The sequence below is a fragment of the Acomys russatus genome, chromosome 18, assembly GCF_903995435.1.
Source record: "Acomys russatus chromosome 18, mAcoRus1.1, whole genome shotgun sequence".
In the NCBI taxonomy this organism is placed as follows: domain Eukaryota; kingdom Metazoa; phylum Chordata; class Mammalia; order Rodentia; family Muridae; genus Acomys; species Acomys russatus.
The window spans coordinates 42,787,740-42,808,725 of record NC_067154.1 but is presented as its reverse complement, the minus strand read 5'-3'; the positions used below and the strand labels follow the sequence as shown (position 1 = coordinate 42,808,725).

At 41.1% G+C, this 20,986-nt stretch overlaps 1 protein-coding gene across 8 annotated transcripts in view; it reads right to left on the bottom strand.

The window, feature by feature from the left end:
• The window catches only part of Lmo7 (LIM domain 7), a 206,240-nt gene that overhangs the window by 53,316 nt on the left and 131,938 nt on the right, over nt 1–20,986 (bottom strand). For all 8 annotated transcript variants that reach the window (XM_051160925.1, XM_051160927.1, XM_051160920.1 and 5 more), the window contains 3 exons: nt 8,100–8,130; nt 5,131–5,244; nt 1,003–1,201 (listed from right to left, as the gene is read on the bottom strand). In XM_051160925.1, coding sequence (XP_051016882.1) covers nt 1,003–1,201; nt 5,131–5,244; nt 8,100–8,130 — 344 coding nt within the window. The remainder of the gene's footprint in view (nt 1–1,002; nt 1,202–5,130; nt 5,245–8,099; nt 8,131–20,986) is intronic.

The following is a 20,986-nucleotide window of genomic DNA, read 5'->3' as shown; positions in this document are numbered from 1 at the left end:
CACTCCTTTTTGAAAGTGTGTGCTCATTCTTGCCACAGTGCGCATATAAAGTAAGAGAACAGCTTGCAGGAACTGATTGTTTCCCTCTTTCCACTCTGTGGGTCCCACAGAAGAAACTCAGCTTGGCAGCAAGCACCTCTAGCCACTGCACCATCTTGCAAGCCTTGAAGACATGCATTTCAATGATGGTTTTGATCCCAAGCTTTCATGTTTGAAAGAAATAAATTTTTTCCACACAGAGATTGCATGACCTCATCCTCTCTCACCTGTTCTGTCCTGGATTAGCATAGACCACTGCTGGAAGATGCTTCTGCCCACCCTCCATGTTACCCACACAATCGAAGCTTAGAAAGAACTACTAAATACGATTCCTCTTTACTATTTCTTTTCTTTCTTGCTTGCTTTTTGTTGTTGTTGTTGTTGTTCTGTTTTGTTTTTGTTTTCAAGACCGGATGTCTCTGTGTAGCCTTGCCTGTTTTGGACTCACTTTGTCACCAGGCTGGCCTCGAACTCAAAGAGATCCACCTGCCCCTGCCTCCAAGTGCTGGGATTAAAGGTGTGTGTCTGTGCCACCACATCCTGCTCCTCTTTAGTATTTCTTAAGTCTTTCTGGTAAAATTAAGATAGGAAAAAAAAAATATTTGGGAACTAGAACAGATGCCTTACAGATTCTTATGCACTTTTGCTTAGATGTTGGGTTAACAGGCCATATTAGATACCTGTTGGTAAGCCTCTATCTCAAGAGTTTCTCACTGACAAAATCCAGTCACAAAAGCCAGTGAGTCATCTCCTCACAAGTCCTGCCCAAATACAAATAAAAAAGGAGAAAAATGGAGGGGGCGGGGGTCTGGGGACTGGCACCACTATGAGGCTGGAAAAATGAAAAAAAATACATAAAAATCTATATATTGGTGGAATCTTTGAATAATTTTCATCTTCTACCTTCTCTCTTCCTCCATGTACAAAAAATAAAATAAAATTACATACAAAGACACAACTCACCTTCCTTCCCACCTCTAAGAGTGAGATCGGAGGACCAGCTGGTCAGCGATCTAGACCCTAAAGAGTCCAAGCTTTCAAAGGAGTCTTCTCTCCTATGGCTCCCCTGTGGAGCAGGAAACTCTCCTCTGTCAGGACACCAGATGTCACCGTAGCCACTGTCACGGCCACTTCTCTTCAGGCCGCTAGAGTCTTCAAGGGCCTGAGGGAAACGTTGTTCAAAGATCAGTGAGCGAACAAGAACTTGCAGAGGGGCAAAGGCCCTGAATAATTAGAGAAGTGAGTTGCCAGGGCTTCTCTCCTCAACAAAAGAAGAAAAGACTGCTAAAAGCAGCAAACTGTATGATGGAGGAATTCAAAATTCCACATCACAATAAGATTCCTGAAATTTTTAATAAAGTTATATGATCAATACATAAGATGAAAATGCTAAGTTCAAAATTAGAGTATCCTTGAAGTGCTGGTCAATGATTTATATTTTTCTTTGGTAGAAAAGATGAAAGATATAAAAGAAAAAAGAAAACCTTAACATTGATACCCAAAAGGGAGGCACATTTTTACAATGTCTTATTATCTCTCCAGGAAATATCTGGGTAGCTTATGTTAAACATAAGACCAGAGTGATTTTCTATCACCCTACCTTTCCTCAAAAATAAAAAATAAAAAATAAACCTATTATTTTAAAGAGCAGTCAGTATGCCCATCATGGAATTTGTTTACTTTCATTAATTACACAACCCATTGTGCAATGCTAGCAGCCCAACGTGCTTTCTTACTGAGTCAAAGTGAGCACACATGGTTTCTGGTATGTAGGACATATCCTCGCATAGAAATAAAGTAGTTGTTTGGCTCTTATATGAACAGATACATGAAAATAGGTCAAAGATAACACATCTAGGTTTATAACTTATATAGAACTTTCCCAACATAAGCCTTTTTAACTAACACATCTATGAAACTTAATGGCAAAGCCTGACTGGCCCTTTAAAACTTAGGACATAAAATCAGCAAGGTTAATCTCAGGTGACAAGTGAAAGAACATAAGAATTAAAAACAACATGTAACATGCAAACTTTGATTAAATCATGCCTTAGAGACCATAAGGAAATAGACTCAATACTAAATGATGATGACTATTGAGATTTTTTTTAAGTGTATATTATAGCTATACAGAAAAATATTCTTGCTCTTAAGAGATGGACTCTGAGAATATGGGATGGAGTGAGGTATGATATCCGAATCCATCTTCAGATGCTTAAGTAAAAATCTAGATAGATGCACAGTCACCATTAGATAAAGCCAAAATGGAAACACTGTGTCAGATAATAATGATGTGATATTTGCAAGTGTTTTTGTCTTAACGTTTATCATGAATACTTTCAACATGGGAAGAAAGGCTGGCAAGAGCTGGGAACAAATAATTAGCAGCTGTTCCAAGCAGATTTCTGCCTAAGTCAGATCATCAGTTCATGAGTCAATTGTCTGACAAGTGTTTGAAATGCTAAAAATGGCTAGTACAGAGATTTCATGCTGGCATTAAACTTGACATCTGGGCGTGAATACGCCAGGATCCACTTTTCACCTGCCATTTCCAAGCAGCTGGGGAAGCCAAGCTTAGTGCCAACAGGCTATGTCTCAAGATAGGAGACTAACATGGTTAAGTAAATCTTTAGCTCCATCAGGTTTCTTGAACACACACCTTCATAGTTTTTGAAACCTCAGAGTTAACACAGCATGACTTCTGATATCATAAATGTTAAAGTGACTGACAAGGAACCGTGTGGCCTATTATAAATAACCTAAGTCTAGCCCTGCAGCCTGAGGACTTCACCCTGACAAATCCCCCAAAGTGAGTCATCCCCAACTTATAATCTGACTGTACAGCTTCCATTGAGTATTGGCTTCGTTGCTGTTTCTAATTGGCATTGTTGGTGCATTGGGAAAGCACACTGGACACAATGCCTTCCATTTTAAAAGAACTGATAAGAAATAAATGACATATTCGTATGTGTCTTGTGTCTATTCCTACCAATTGGTGGAATAATAGGACTACAACCACAGTCTCAGCTACCAAAAAAAAAAAAAGTATTTTGAGCACCCTGACTCTGACATTGATGAGTGCAAACACCCTTTAAAGAAGCATTCCTCATGCAAACTCTGCCCTGAGATTACTCATCCTGGACTCATTACCATAAAAAGCTAGACTGGCTATAAAGAGCACTAGACCACAAGCCCATGTCCCCTGTAGCTTCTAACTGCATACCTCCTGAGTTCAAATGACTGTGAAGTCCAGGTATCCCTGTACCCAAAACTCCCCACAATTGCCCTCACCAGAGCCTTGCCTTCTTCCACAGCAGGGACTGATCTGCATTCCATTCTCAGGCAATTACGCTCTCTGGTAGGCAAGTCATTCTCCAACATCTAACACGATATGTATATGTGGCACAAGCTTAACTACTATCTCATCCAAAATGTGTGAATACAGAACTAATAACTGTCCTCTGAGTGTTCATGTACACATACACTGCACATGTGTAGATGCCCATGTGTGTGTGAGTTTTCATGCCCATGTAGGGATATGTGTACAGAGGCCAGAGGTCAATCTCCAGTCTTGTTTTTCAAGGGACATCTACCTTGTGTTTGTTTTGTTGGTTTATAGTTCTTGAGATGTAAACAGGGTGTCTTATGAGTCTGGAGTTTGCCCAGCAGGTTATACAGGCTGGCCAGAAAGCCCAAGGAATCCCACTATCTTATCCTACCCAGGGTTGGGATGATGGGTGTGTGTCAGCACACTCCACATTATGGTGTGAATTCAAAGGATTAGACTCCTCTTCTCATGTTTGCATAGCAAGCATTTTACCAACTGAGCTATCGCCCCAAACCTAAGGGGCTATCAATATCTTACGATTTAACAACAAATAAACAAAACCAACAACAAGAACAACAAACCTTTATAATTCCATTTTTAAAAAATAATTTTCATGGGGAAGGCAATTGTCTCCATCAGAACCAAATATTACTCTGTTCCAAACATAAGTAACATTTATTTCATTCTTACAATGTGTAAGAAACAAACACTAGTTATCTTTTTGTTTAATCATCAGAAAAATCCCATGAAGCAAATGTTAAGTAGATGATATTGTATCATTTTGAGCATGCATTTTCTTCCAGTTCTTATAAATACCCTGGATTAATATTCCACAGAGAATTTGTTTTCAGCTAGGGCACTATAAACAAAGATTTTTTAATAATAAATCAGTATATTTTGGTCTCCAACATCCAGAGCATCTGATGCTCTCTTCTGCTCAACAAGAACACCAGCACTCTCCCATTCTCACCTGTATCCCTCCCACAAATAAATAGATAAATATATATACATACATATATGTGTGTATATATGTATGTGTGTACATATGTTTCTTTATACACACACACACACACACACACACACACGTAAAAATAAAAACAACCGTTCTAACTTTAAAACCTTCTCAGTAGTCAGTCATAAACATGCCTACAATCCAGGCAGTTGGGAGACAGAGGCAGGGATATCAGGAGCTCCAGATCATCCTTGGCGACATGGCAACTTCGGGATAGCATAGACTACTTGAGATTGTGCCTTAAAACAAGCAAAACTTTATCAAGTTTCTCTTAGTGTGCATTCCTCCTCAGTGAACACTAGCAGCACGGTGATATTGGAATGTGGTCCCTAGAGGTAATTACCCACCACAAGAAGAGACTAATATAAAGTAACAGACTGAGTAACTCCCATAAATGTTAACAGCCCTAAAAATGCCTTCTTACTGCAGGTTGGGTTCATAATGAGTATAGAAACAGTCGGGTAATATAATGTATAAAAAAGAATGCATGTGTCATCAAATTACCTAAAATTAAGGACATAAAGCTCTATACCTCGGAACCTGCTCTGGAATAGATAACTCACTTCTTGGAGGAAGCACATGAAGCCAGAAAGCAAGCAACCACACTGCCCACCTAGCCCTGTCAAGAAACGAGGACAGACAAAACGGCCACATCTGCTGCAGAGGAGGATGCGAAGCAGACAGGAGGAGCAGGATAAAGTAAGAGCGTTTGTAACTAGTTATTTCAGACAAATGGAGTTTGCCTTCTTACCTTAGTCAAAGCTTGGCCTAAAAGAGTCTCAAAGGCTTTCAGATTGAGGTATGGACCATTATAGTAGGGGCTATTTTGTGCTTTTCTTCCCAGCCAGTACAAAGTTATCAAAACCTAAATGGAAAAAACAAGATCAGTGGATTGGTACCCAGGTGCCAGGTCAAATGCAGGTAGATAAACTGCAGATCATAATGCTTTACAGTTGAAAAGGCAGCTCTTAAAGTATGGCAAGGAATGTGGGCATTAAAAATATAATACTTCCTGATATGTTTGATTGTTTCAAGATGGGTTCTCAGCTAAGAGGCAATCATGCACGCTACCTTTGAAGAGGAAGAAAGTGGGTTGGTGATGGAACTCAGTCGGGGAAGGGCTTTCTCAGCATGCATGGAGCCCCATGTTTCATCCCCAGCATTGCATGAAACCGGACCTGGTGGTACACATCTGTACCCCCGCCCCACCCCCATTCACTTAGAAAATGGAGGCAAGAGGATCAGAAGTTCAAAGGTCATATATGTACATGGAAACTATGAGAACAGAGTGGACACCATGAGAAGCTGTCTCAAAAGACAGGGCAGCATAACCTACAAGTAAAACTGTGGAGTGGTGAGGCAGGATGTTTGTGGGGACGGGTGGGGGGGGGAGACAGAGAGAGAGAGAGAGAGAGAGAGAGAGAGAGAGTCAGACAGACAGACAGAGACAGAGACAGAGATGGATGGACAGACGGATGGACAGACAGACAAGACAGACAGGACAGAAATACAGAGAGAACACATGCTCACAGATGTGAAAAAACTACAGGACAACTTGCAGAAGTTTTTGTTTTGAGGCAGGGCCTCTCTGGCAGCTTGCTGCTCCACTCCCTGCCCGGGCATGAGTTTCTGGGCGATTCTCCTGTCTCTGACTCCCATCTCACCTTATGAGTACTGTGAGTGCTGTGAATATTCGCACACCACTGTATCCATCTTTTTTACACAGGTTCTGGGATCCAAACTCAGGCTACCAGGCTTGCACAACAAGCTCTTGTACCCACTGAGACACCTCCCTGGCCCACAAGTGAAACTGTTTATGTCAATATTTTTTCAATAAAACTACATAATGAACACCTAAAGTCAGTAATTGGTGAGCATATTCTTAAATAAAATCATTGCAGCCAAGGAGAATATAGGCAGTAAGCTTCGAACCCCTACCAAGACCTAGCCGACGAACAGGATATTCTCCACCGTTGAGTGGAGAGTGAGATCTGACTCTCACACGAACTCTGGTGCCCCTTTTCTGACCATGTCCCCCGGATGGGGAGACCTGGTGGCACGCAGAGGAAGGATAGCTAGTTACCAAGAAGAGACTTGATATTCTGAGAGCATATATAGGGGGGAGGAGGTCTCCCTCAGTCACAGACATAGGAGAGGGGAGAAGGGGAGAAAATGGGAGGGAGGGAAGAATGGGAGGAAAACAGGGGAAGGGCTAACAATCGAGATGTAATATGAATAAATTAATAAAAAAAAATTTTTTTTAAATTAAATGTCACAAGAAAAAAAAACTTGGTATGAAGGGAATGTATCCAAAAGAAACAATGGCATGTAAATGACTTCATTGAGGTCAAAGGCATTTAATAGTATGATAATTACTAACTCAAGATTCATGTTCTGAAGAGTTATTTATAGACAATAATAACTTTGAAAATGGTGTTATACACACACCTTTCATTATAAACTACAAATTGTATATAGATATATTTATATATAATATATACAATATACATACAATATACTGTGTATACAGTATACAAATGCATAGAGCCTCTCTGGCCCTCTCCTCTCTCCCTCCTCCTGTAGTCCTCTTAGCCTGGCCATGGTAGTTCCTCTACTACCTTTATATTTTCTCTTTGGATTTTTTTCTCTATTCAGAAAATATATGGTGTGTTTGTCTTTCTGCATCTGGTTAAATAAACCTCTAATATGCATGTATACCATATCCACCTGTTAAAGGGCTTAAGCTGGTGCTACACATTGGCCATTATGAATAAAGCCACAGTTGTCATGTGTGTAAAAAAAAAAGATATTATAATTACAGAATATTAGGATATTCTATAATTATAGAATATTAAGGACATGGTGCCAGCCTATACTAAATACTTACATAGAGTTCTTAAGCAGTCAGTGTCTTTTTTTTTTTTCTTAGAATTTATTCAGATTACTTCATGATTGCTATCCCCTCATTTGTGTCTTCCCTCCCCCCCTCCCTTTTTCACCCTATTCCCCACTCCCCAGACCTGTGACAGAAGGGGACCTCCTCCCTCATGATATAATCACAGCCTATCAGGTCTCATCCTGATAGCCTGCTTCCCCTTCCTCTGAGTGCCACCAGGCCTCCCAACCAAGGGGAAGTGGTCAAATAGGGGGCACCAGAGTTAATGTCAGAGCCAGTCCCTGCTCTCCCCCACAACTGTCCATTGGCCAGATCTGAATAGGGGGATCTAGGTTTACTGCCTCAAGACCCAGCTATTCCACTCCTTGGCATATACCTGAAAGATGTTCCATCACACAACAAGGACATTTGCTCAACTATGGTCATAGCAGCCTTATTTGTAATAGCCAGAATCTGGAAACAACCTAGATGTGCCTCAGTTGAAGAATAGATAAAGAAACTGTGGTACATTTACAGCAGTGTCTTCTTTTAATGGGTAGTTTGATCATCTCTGGCTTGCTCTCTTAAAACTTTTGAACTGAGTTTGGTGTTGCCAGGTTAGAATATAACAACAAGCCCCTGAAATCTAATCTTCCCTCTTATGCCAATGTCAGCTCTGTACAAAGTCTAACGATGCATTATACTACATACACTTAGACTAGAACTAGTTGGTTTCCAGGTGAAATTTAATTAGAAAATATGGCACTGTGTAGTCTTAGATCCATGATGATTTTACAGAACATAAAGAAAAAGCTATTTATAGCACCCCATTAAATACAGCTTACATTTTTCAGTCTCCTGTCAGTCTCTTCTTGTCTGTAAAGAAAGAGAACATACCGATTAAATAATATCCATGAACCTTAAATTATTAACTATAACTAAAATTCACTTTCATTATAAAGTTCAAGCAGTGTTAGAATCACCTTGTCTGTTCAGAAATCTTAGAGCACATAGCACAAAAAATTTCCCACAGCCATTGATTTAAATATTACAGTGAATTTCCTATGAAAAGAAATCATTTGCTCTTTTTCTTGTCTTATCCATGACAGTCTGTAGAGTTATTCAATTTTCATTAAATAGTGTTTAAACCCAATCTGAGGGTTTTTAAGCAGAAATCAACATGTGTGTGTGTGACAGGAAAACTGGGAGACCTGTACAACCAAAGGCGAAATCCAAGCAATCAGCTTTGTATCGAGGTTTGCCTCCACTGTCCACAGGTTCGACACCCAAGAAAACCTTCAGCAAAGTAGCTAGAATCCTGGGCCTGCAGATTCCAGTTTTTAAACTGGGCCATGAACCAGGAGTGGAATCTGATGTTTTTAACACCACCAGCAGAGAGGCAGAGCTCAAGGTCTAATGAGTTCTGGCCAAGACTATCTAGTGATACCCCGTCTCCAAAAAAAAAAAAAAAAAAGCCATGAACTGTGACCTGAACAGTCTGAATTCTATTAGAGGGATGTAGGACATTTTTGTTGGCCTGTTAAAGATTGTGATGCTTATGAGAAAGCCAAAAGGAAACAGATACCACATCTATGTTGAATAGACTTAATGATGTGTAACAGAATGGGGGGGGGGGCTCCCTCAAGTACCAAAGCACATATTTTCCATCATTTCCAACTCAGGACATCAGGGAGAACCACTCTGCAAAGGCCTGAACTAGGATGCATCTAACATAGCTTATCAGCACAACTGTAGCTGGTAGAAGAAAAATATATATATATATGCACATGCATTTGCTGTCAACATGTATATGAAATAAATCCCATTCATCAAGAGGTTCTGTCTGTAGCAAACACTAATTCATACAGAGAAAAAGAAAAATGAGGTGAGAGCGGATACAGAGATGAGGGGTGAATTCAGCTTTGCAAGTATCTACAACTATTCCTTTGCACAGAGCAAACACAACACAACACGAACTAAATATGCAGCTCCAACCAAGAAAAACATTAATAGGAAAATCCGTCAGCCCTCAAACGCTGGTAGAAACATTTGGTACAGTTACATTCTGATCTTGCTTGGTTGCATATACACAAACTATATATACCCAGAGTCCACAACCCAGTAACTCCATTTCCAGGTGTATGCTTAAGAACAGTATTTTTAATCTGTTTTGCAGACATCATACACAGCAGACTGTCTAGTGTCCTTATGGAATACGTACACAGCGAAGCCCTAGATGCCGATGCAATTGAACAGCCTGCAACTTTATTCTATGGTATGGCTCAGTCTCACAAGCAATGGAAAAAGAAGAGTACAGATAATATGGATATATTAATGTAATAGGAGTAAAACATGCAAAAAAACATCTGCTTCCAGACTGAAGACCATGATTGGTACCCTTGGGACAAAGGATGAGAGAGACAGTGGCAGAGAGCAAGGCTTCTTCAATGCTGAATTCAATGCTTGAAGTTTGATCCAGAAACTGTCTACCTAACTGTGTTTACTTTCCAAGGAATCTTTGACCTGTATATTAACCACCTTATGGGTCTTTCTTTTTTTCTTTTTAACATGGGTTTTGGAATCAAGCACCCATGCTTGCAGGGCAAGCCCTGTATCAAGTGAGCCCTTGGGAGTTGATCTTTGAGTTATGCAATACATATATCTTTCTGTTCACGTACTATACCTCAGAAAACTAATCTGGAGAAATTTCACAGCAGCAGTGCCCATATTACAACCTATCTCTTCAATTAAGAGAAAACTGTCCTGTAAAAATGAATAGAATTCTGTTTGGAAATTGTAAGCTGTTGTGAACTCACAGCTTATTGTTTTAATGATGACCAGCGTATCACTTCAAATAGTAAATTATTCAAAGTCCAAAAGTCCATGAATGATTGGTCTCACAGATGTATGGGTCTCAAAGTAATCCCACTTTATCATAAGCACACTTGAGCACCAGGAATCATAGAGGCCTCTTGAAGCCCTGCCTCCTTTCAATAGCTTGCAATAAAGGTTTCCAGTCCCTCTGCCTCGGACTTTTTATAACGATAAGTAATCTTTGGAAATGCAAGGCAAGGCTATTCTGGGACAGATCCAACAGCAGTCACCTCGCATGTTTGCCCTTCACTTTACATTCCTTTCTAAGTATGAGCATTTACAACGTGCTCCGGAACACAAAGACACACAGGCCAGCCAAATTAGTTTCCTATCACCGAAACACGTAATGCCAGGAATTCACATGGCCAAAGATTGCTGGAGTAGAGTTCACGCTGACACACACACCCCAGTGTGTGAAGTCAGGAAGCAGGCAGCTCCTGGGCTTGGGTGGCCACCAGGCACACCCCTAAGACCTTTTAAATGAACAAGTGGAAGGAGGAAGTTCAGGCTACCAAGCCGAGTGACCGCACAAGCCAGAACTGAAAGTAAAGTTGGCCTGAGCTGAGGGACTCCACCACCAGGCAAGTGTGTCCAAAGTTAACATGGCGTGATGCCACATTGAGAGAGGGAGCATTTTAGAAATGGACGTGGGGGCTGTGGGCTCTGTTTATTTGGACCATTTACTTTCAGGGTTTTTTCTATCGGAAAAACTAGAGACAATACGCAAAATATGAACTCTTAGTTGATCATAGGACCAGTCCTCCCACCGGGCGGGGCCCAGGGAGGAAAGGCCCTCTTCACTCTACTTTTCCCATGAAAGTCTCCTAGTGAAGTTGTGTGTTGGACTCTGACATTTACTTTACAAGTAGCCTGACACAACACTCCCTAGCTTCATCTTAGCCCCTCCTTATCTTAGATTTACGACATTTATCTTATACTTATCTTGTATTTACAATCGTGTCTTACATATCTTCAGCCTGGATTTGTTTGTTTTTGTGGTGCTGAGAACCAAACCGAGAGCTTCATGGTAGGCAAGGACTCTACCAGTGAGCGCTATCCGCTAGCCCTGCCTTGACTATGTGAATAGTTCTATATGCTTGTTGCTCACTGCTGTCTCGAGTACACAAATAAAGGGTCTGCTTACTTTGGAAGTGCATTAAAATATTTTATGTGATCAGCATAATGCAAGATACACAAATGCTCTCATTTATTAATGCATTTATCTGACTTTGGAAAGGCAAGTTGGCAAGAAGAGGCCTAAAACAAACACCTCGAAGACTCTTAATATTCATATGCTGTTGAAAAAGAATTAAATTACATTAGCTTACTTTTAACATCTATCCAATTTGACTCAAATTCCACAGCTCCTCACAGTCAGGATTTGGGGGTACATATACCAATTCTGAGGCCACAGGAGGACATTGGGTGTCTTTCTCTATGGCTCTCCACCTCCTTGTCTGGAGACTGGGTCTCTCACTGAACAAAATCTCACTGTTGGGCCACACCTCCCTACTCCAATGCTGGGGTTACAGGCACAAGCAGCCATGCTCAGCTTTTCACTTGGGTCCCTGTTCTCAACAGAGCAACCTAAGCCATATCCCCAGCCTCCAGGTTTTCTCTGACACTACAGTAAAGTACAACTTTGTAAAACCACGGGTCAAAAAAACCAAAAAAGAGACAATAAAAACAGGCCAACTTATACATAGTGGTATTTGAAAACAAAACAAAACAAAACAACTCAAAGACTTCATACTTAGGTAAAACAACAACAACAACAACAAACAAAACAAAACAAAGCAAAAAACCAAATGTACTGCAAATAGGATAAAGTGATCATATTCAGATAATATTCAAAAATGGCTATCTTGAGTATATGGATAGCCCGTAGACCATGCCCTAACTTTAGATACCACATTTAATATTCACAAAATAGCAAGTAGTGCTAACTAATCCATTGTGTAAATTTAATAGCTCTGGCAATTCCTTTGCTGCCTGACAAAGAATTATGCCAATCACAAACCTTCAAACTGTGCCATCTGTGGGCTTATAGTGTGGTCATCAGCAGACCCTAACAGCTCTGTAGTATATGCAGAACTTGGGAACTATAAAACTTGGCCCTTTCTTTACTATTTAAATTTTTTTTTTAAGCACTGGTCTGAATCTCAAAGTAGATTTTAATCAGAGAATAAGGAAAGTAAAAGTTCCCCCAGATCTCTGACTCTGCTGGAGAACTGTGACGTGGGGTCCTTCCATGAGGAGCCAGCTTGGCCCATAAGACACTTCTTGGGTCCAGTCTGCGTATGTCCTGACTCCCCCTTAATCATCTGCAAGACACTGGTCTTGTGTACTCACTGCCTCAAATCCTGGCCTGTAAAACAAGAGCCTAGCCTCCCTGGGTGTCAGTGAGATTCAAACTGTTTAACCCAGGCCAAGCAAGGAAATGAAACACTTCATGATGGTCCCTAATTATCATTATCTTTATCGACTCAACTCAACTGTCCTATTGGGCTAGGGGTATTGACTCGAAGCCAGTCACCTTTTTCCCTTACATAAATGTTCTCCTCTCTCTGCCCCATGAGCAGACACATTTGAATGAAACATAACTTCCAACACTCTTTCACATTACACTTCTGCATTATACTTTTTCCGACCTCTTAATATGGATAACTTCCAATGAGATCAGAAATTACTTGTAGAAGAAGGTCAGATCAAAGCTGAGGTACCCAATATAGTCATCATCCACATGTAGTCACTAGTACCAAGTCAGTCCTCTCCACTCATCCTTGGACTACCAGAGCCCATCATGGCCAAATGTCCTTTAAATTTTCTAAGAACCTCATCACTGGGTGGGGGAAATGTCTATACAGCCAAAACAAAAACAAAACCCACTTTCATCATAGCTGATAGCAGTTTGGGAAGAAAATGTTAAAGGAAAGGATGATGATTTGCCAATGTGTGCCAGCCAGTGGTGCTCCACTGCTCCATCCAAGGAGGCTCTGAAAATCAAGGAGTTAACTCTGGGCCCACGCGCTGCACCTACCACCTTGCCTCACCTGCTCGCCTCAGGGACTGGGGAAAACTGGAGCCATGCCAGCACGTGGTTTATCAGAGAATTACTCACAGGGCTGGCAAAGGCATCATCTGAGTGTGTGTGTGTGTGTGTGTGTGTGTGTGTGTGTGTGTGTGTGTGTGTGTGTGTGTGTGTGTGTGTGTGTGTTACCTCCGCTCACAGAGCCAGCCCAGCTGATCAAGGGCCAAGAGACAGAAGGGAATTTTCCTCACTAGTCAGGATGCACAGCACTTCCCACTTGTTCTGATTTCCTCCATGACTCAGAACTCATTTTTCCCTCCAGACACTACCCAGTCCCTGATCTCCCCTCTTGTTTTGACCGAACATCATAACTCCCTAAGACACGACTCCTCCATCCTCCAACACCATCTCTTCTCCCAAGTTCTCATCCTCCATTTTCAAAGCCAATCTCAGTTACAACCAAATGTAGCTTGGACTATACCATTCCAGAGGAAAACTTGCAGCCAAAGAGTCATGCTGGAAAAATTCACCCCAGGTATTCCAAGGCAGAAGCTTAACACAATGAAAAGTCTGGCCTAGGGCCAATAAGACAGCTCAGCAGGTAGCCGGGCTTATTGCCCATACTGTCTTCCATCCCTAGAGCCCACGTGGTGGAAGAAGAGGACCAGCTCCCATCAATTTTCTTCCAACCTCCATAACTTCAATATGGTATACAAAGGCTCTTCCCCACCTACATAAATAGATGGAAGATGATAGATAGATAGATAGATAGATAGATAGATAGATAGATAGATAGTGATGATGATGATAGATAGATAGATGAGAGATGAGAGAGAGAGAGAGAGAGAGAGAGAGAGAGAGAAGATAATTTTTAGAATTCTGGTCCCACCTCAAATCCAGGCCTCCTCTGTGAAAACACAAAGTACATCTGAATTCTTAAAACTCCCCTAGGAATTCAAGCACGGTCACACACCGGGTCAGTCTCCTCCCTGCTACCAGAATAAGTTTCCTTGGCTCCTTCTGCTCACAGAACAGCTGGAGCAGATCAAATGATTATGTCCCCAGGGTACTTCCCAGAGCAAAGCCAGGAAGCTTCCTGGAGGCCCAGCCCAGCGTGGCCCTGCCCTGGGTGCCACCAGCTGACCTGGGCGTTGCCTTTTGGGAAACTATGCTGATATCAGAGAAACAGACCTCCTAGATACTTGGTCCTTCTCCAAACCACCAAATAATCTTTACTTTCCAACTGTTGCTTCCACCAGTGGACACCTGTTTCACAACTCTTAAAAAAGAAATTAGTAAAAAGGAAACCAGAAATGAGGTCCTGAATGCTGGTATTCACGTGAGGCCAAAAGAAGAAAAAGGCTATGGACAGTATCTGGTTTAAGTCTGCTCAATATATGTGGAGTGAGAGGGGAGGAAAGTGGAGTGGGGGGGAAGACAGCAGGGACCACTCAAAACAGATGTCCTTCTAATGGAAGGACAGCTGTGCCTTCATCTGCTGTTGATAGAACCCAACCCAGACTCACTCATTTATAAGTACATGTGTCACAGTTCTGGAGGCTTGGAAGTCCAACGTAAGGAGACCCACATCCGGATACAGAAAGTAAGGAAGAAAGGGTAAAGAAAAGGACCAAACAAATTCTTCCATTGGGAACCACTTTTCTAACCGACACCTCAGTAACTGCATTAACCCAATCATTCAGCAGAGTGAGGCCGTGTCACCTTAAGCGTCCTATCCCCAAAACTACTGCACTGAGGGTACATTACAACATTTGCGGGGGACACATTCACACCACAGTAAATAACATCATTTTTGCTGTGTGTGTGTTTGTGTGTGTGTGTGTAAGTGTATAAAAGTATGTTTGTATAAGTGTATGTGTTGTGTGTCTGTGAATGTGTACATGTATGAGTGGTGTGTATGTATATTTGTGTAGTCTGAGAGACATGGTATATGTGTCTATCTATGTATATATACACATATGTATGTGTGAAATATGTGGGGGGTGTCATACACAAGTGGATTTGCGTAACATGTATATAAATGTATGTATGTGTGTACACATGTAAGTATGTGCATATGTGTGTATTCATTATATATGTATTGGTTTTGTTTATATAAATGCATTATGTGTATGTTATATATGTGTTGGTGTACATACTTTGCGTATATGTGTATACTTACATGTGCTGTGTATGTTTTATGTGCTATATGTATGGGTTGTATGTACATGTATGTATGTTTTATGTATGCATGTGCATGGTATGTGTAAATGGTGCTTATAAGTACAGGAGCATATAGAGTCCAGAGCAAAACGCTGTGTCTTCTTCAATAGCTCTGCCTTACTGCCATGAGATAAGGTCTCTCACTGCACCCAGAGCTGAGCTTTTCTTCCAGGATTGGCTTGTCTCTGCCCCTCACTATTTGGGTTAGAGAATGTACAGCCATGCCTAGCTTTTCACCTGGGTGCTAGAGCTTCACGTGCAGGTCCTCATGCTTGGACACCACCTGAGCAATGTCCCCTTCCCAACATCAATGCTGCATCTGCCACAAGGCAGCCTGTCTCTACAGGGGAGGGAAACCTAGGGGTTCTGATCAACGCTGGAACACTAAAGGACTAAGAAAAAGCGGTAAGAAAATCCCCAACCCTACTGTCTCCAAAGAAAGGGGCCCTTTCCTTCCCAAATGCCAGAACCCAATCAGGCACCTAGGAATCTATGGGTTTAAAGCTCCATTTCTATTAATAGAAGCTCTACTAATGGAAGCCCATCCATCCATCCCATCATTTAAAATAGAACAAACACTGGCACCTTCCACTGCGTCAAATGGAAGTGAGAACAAAAGAAGATGGAGATGAATTCTTAGAACATTCCACTCCTTCTTTCCCTCTCTCAAAACAGCACTGCAGGAAAGCAGCTCTAACTCTCCTTTCTTCCCTCCCACCTTCCAGCTATAAATGAAGCTGCCTCCCTGCTGACAGCTTCCAATGATGCCAGAGATCTGGGACTCAGGGGCTTAGGCCTGCCATCTCCACAGAACACAGCTCTATCTGCTTAGTGTGGAACCACAGGAGCAACACCAGGAACATAACCCCACCCCTGGAGAAAACTCAGCGAGCATGAATACATAGCCTAATATCTACATTCACCTATGTGAGGGGGGAAAACTCTTGGAAATTCAACAGTTTTTGCCCTAGCAACATAATGCTAATTCCAATCACGGGTGACTAAGTACCTTCATTTAAAAATAGCTTATTAAATTTCACATCCCTCCCACATCGTATAAAACAGTTTTATTTAAAGGGGAAGGAAAAAAAGCAAGCATTCAAAAGACCCTAACACACAGTGTCACTTAACACAAATGAAGAATGCCATTTCAGGAGCTAAGAGGTGGGTTTGGTCCAAATTCTCTGAACCAAAGATCAGGTTAATTTTTCTACATTATAAGCTTTTGATGATATAAAGCCATGTTCACAGTTGAGACTAAATACCATCAAATGACAAACAGAAGTAGAAGGCAGTATAACTACTGAGCAGAGACTGAGAACAATTGTGTACGATCTGTTTATTAAACAAAGTTAGGACACTCAATTGTATAAATGGCTCAGAGAAAACAGAAGAGCTGTCACTCAAAGAAACTCACCCACCCACATCTTTTCTCCTGTACCCAACAATGCAAGGTAGCTAATGGCAGCAGAGAGAGTGGGTTTGCAGTTAGATGTGATGGCCAAGGCATTTGTAAGGTAAAGCCAAAACACAGGTAACAGTTTAAGTAAGATAATAAAAGACAGAGCTCTACAGTGGGGGCTTCATACAGTTGCCAGAATAGAGATGAAAGAGTAAGTTCTATGACTGAATGACATCACCTGAAAAACAAGTATTCGCAGAGGAGAGGACCAAGGACTAACTAAGGGTTAAGAAGCAGGAAAACAGGCCAGGTAACCTACGAATGACTACCCAGAGTGAGTGGTGGTTCCTGCAGCTAACAAGGAGTTACAGACTCTCTCCATGATGTTCCTGAGAGAGCTAAATGAGAGGCCCGAGTAGTAACTGGGTGCCTTCGTATCCATGCATCTTATCTTACCCACAGCTCCCAACCAGTTACTAAATCCCCAATAGCACTTCCTCAGCCAAGGGAAATGTCAGCGGCCACATACTCACAACAATGGAAACCTTATCAAACCATTCATTGTTACAAAATGCATCATGCTAGGACGCTGGACCACAGCTCTGTAGGGTGTGCATCTCTCTAGACTTGAACCCATGCTCAAAGCCAAATCTATAATATGGTTGGAAGTCTACCATAATACAACCAGCACAAGACTTCTAATTGGGAGGCTTATGCTAGTTGGAGAGCAGTCATGTGCCAACTGACACACTTGCGCTCAATGATTGTGTCATGGAAAAAGTAACTAGCATCATCATAACAAGACTTCAGCGCAAAAAAAAAAAAAAAAAAAAAAAAAAAAAAGGAAAGAAAAAGTTAATTAGAATATACTATGTACTTTGTTGTCTTTATGAGTATGTACAAAATTAAAATTTTAAGAAACTGTGAACCAAGAGAGGCATTTCCCTTATAGTTTAATTTTTCACTGTTTAAACTTTTTGCCATCTTTAAGGCTATTGCTTTTACTGAGCCATTTTCCAGCTGTGATCTTTTGACACGAAATCGGAACCACACCCTTACTAAGCATTTTCATATTGTTCTGTATTGCTATCTCATTTAACCTACTTCAAGCGGAAGATTTAGAAATTAACAGCCAGACTCTAAAAGTTAAAGACACTTTTCCAAGTTTGAACAACTATTAAATTGTCATGAGAATCCCAGGCCCTCCCTCAGTTGTCACAAATGCCTTCAACTGTAGCCTTTAAAAATAATAATAAAAAGCGTTTACTTCTTAATCCTGGGCAGGAGGGGTAACTTTCTTTATCATATACTAAAATATTGCTATCTATACTTTATCAAAATATTGTGTTTAGAGCCCACTCGGGTTAACAACAATTTCCTTTCTGAATCTATCTTCAAAACACTAGCCCAACATGGATGTCCTCTGATAGTCTTCCCGCAGCAGGAGATCAGGACAGATGCTGGGACTTGCTATTGGGACTCCAGGTTAGAGTGGTATGGGAGAATGGGGAAATAGAAGGACCCAGAGGGTCCAGGCACCCTACAAGGAGACCATCAATGCTGACGGATCTGGACCCAGGGGGACCTGCACAAACTACTGTAACCCAGGACAGTGCAGGCAGTAAACCTAGACCGGCTATTCAGATCCAGCCAATGGACAGTGCATTCACCACAGTTGTGTGGAGAGGGCACTGACTCTGACATGAACTCTTGTGCCCCCTATTTGACCACTTCCCCTTTGTAGGGAGGTCTAGTGGCACTCAGAGGAAGGGGAAGCAGGCTATCAGATGAGACCTGATAGGCTGTGATTATATGGCAGGAGAGGAGGTCCCCTTCTGTCACAGGTCTAGGGGAGCAGAATAGAGTGAAAGAGGGAAGGAGGGGGGAACAGGAAGATACATGTGAGGGGATATCAATTGGGATATAATTTGAATAAATTATTTTTAAAATAAATAAAAATAAACATAAAAGATAGAAGCCCCCTAAAAGACACTTTCCATTATGCTAGCTGAGGTTTCCGCTGATGGAAAGTTCCCAAAGGTCTTCTCAAGACTCTTAAGTAAATAAAATAGCATGATTAATAATCATCCAAGAGAAAGTGCAACTTTGAAGCATTTCCTGCCTCTTAGTGCTGCCAGGCCCTAAGTGCGGACTCTCAGGAGGAGAGTGGACAACTGTAAAAAGGAAAGAGAAATTGGAGTGTAGCTCTATGCAAAAGTGCTTGGCTAGTAGGTATGCAGCAATCCATCCTCAGCATCACAGAGAATAAGAACGATTATAAAAGTATACATGCGTACATGGAGACACCACTTAGCTTCTTAAAGATAATTTTAATTTTATATTTTATAAAATTTTAATATATAACTATTATATATGTGGCATATTATATATAGTATAATATATAATCTTTAACAAAAAAAGATACTTCTTTTCAGTCTGAAGAAATGGTAGGGAGCAATTGTTATCATGAGGAAGAGCTTAGGTGGAAAAAGAAGAAGGGAGGGAGGGAAGGAAGGGAGGAAGGAAGGAAGGAAGGAAGGAAGGAAGGAAGGAAGGAAGGAAGGAGAAACACACACAGGGCCAGAGGAGGGAAAGAAAGAGAGAGGAAGAGAAGCTAATACATTTAGGTTGTGAAAAGTAAACAGTTATTTGAGGTGTTTGCTGTATGAATGAGGATTTCTTAGCTGATATACACAAAAGCTCTCTATAAAGCATTAAGATGATATAAATCATTTTTATAAGCTATTATATCATTACACCAATTCCTTAGTTGTAATTTTATATGTGTTGCCTATGTTCTATGAGACATAAACCTTGTATAATCAAAATAACACATCCCAAACCATTCCTGTAGCATGTTCTTAACTGTTTTTATTATTCAATAAACTATTCTTCCTTGCCTACAAGCAAGACTTGTTTGAAAATTTTGGCATCTCAGACAAGGAGATGGCTCAGTAGGCCAATGTGCTTGCCATGCAAGACTGATGACCTGGGCCCTGTCCCCTCCCGCCCCCAAAAAAAAAGCAGAATGCCGTGGCATTCATCTATAATCAATACACTGCTGTTGTGCATCAGGAGGCCTGGACAGAAGCTTGCCAGCATCCAGCCTAGAGTGCACAGCACAGCTGTAGAATAGAGGCCCCAGACACGACACAATTGGGGGCAAGAACTGATCTCTGACCCCAACAAATATATAAACGAAAATTGAAGTTTTATGTAATAAGTCACCTCTGTGCTATGTGCCTACTCTTTGCAAGCGTCTTTTTAGTGCCTACAGGAATGAGCAGAAACTATGTTCCCCACGATTTTACTTGTGCTTCAGATTAATAATCAGCATAATGATTTTAGACCAATGCTGGTTCCACAGCCTCAGTGGTACTAGTTTTATGAATCTCATGATTCTTTGTGATACAGAATATATCCTATGCTATGTAAGATATGGAGCATCATTCTTACCTCCATCCCTTAGCTAAACATCCCTCATTTCTAGATCACCAGAAATCTGTGCAGACAGTATCAAAAGTTCCCTGAGGGCAAAGTTATCTATGGATTTTTGATTTACAGAATTGAAGAACTCAACTAATTTTTCTAATCAGAAACAATATACTAGGCATAGGGGTGGGGCTTCCTAGGGACTAAAGTTAACTAAAGGGACATTTAATTACTGAAATTTGAAGAATATTAAATGCATGAGCAAGGCAAATAGCCAGGTAGGAATATACATGAGACACGTTAATGGAAAACATACTGTCAGACTGAAGGACAAGACCCAGGGGCAAGAGAGATGGCACAGTGGTTAATAGCGCTTACTATTCTGACAGGAGGACCAGGGTTCAGTTCCCAACACCCATACTGAGCAGCTCCCCATCATCGATTCCTCCATTCTTGGGTTTCAATGGCTTCTTCTGGCCCCTGTAGACACCTGCATGCATGTGGTGCACATAAACTCAACCATGCTCACATACACACATATAAATGGAAATAAAAATTTAAGGGGATAGATATAAGAACGAGTTTTGTGCCTAGATCTCAACAGATACTCCTAAATATATTATGCACTAAAGCTGAATTATAGGTCAGGAAAGCTGCGCACTCAACACTGGAAACTTCATTAAAGCTTTCTTGACTCACATTTAAAGACATAGGAAAATTAGTATTTGATCTTCCATTTCTCAATTACAGTGATAGGGTGATACATTCCT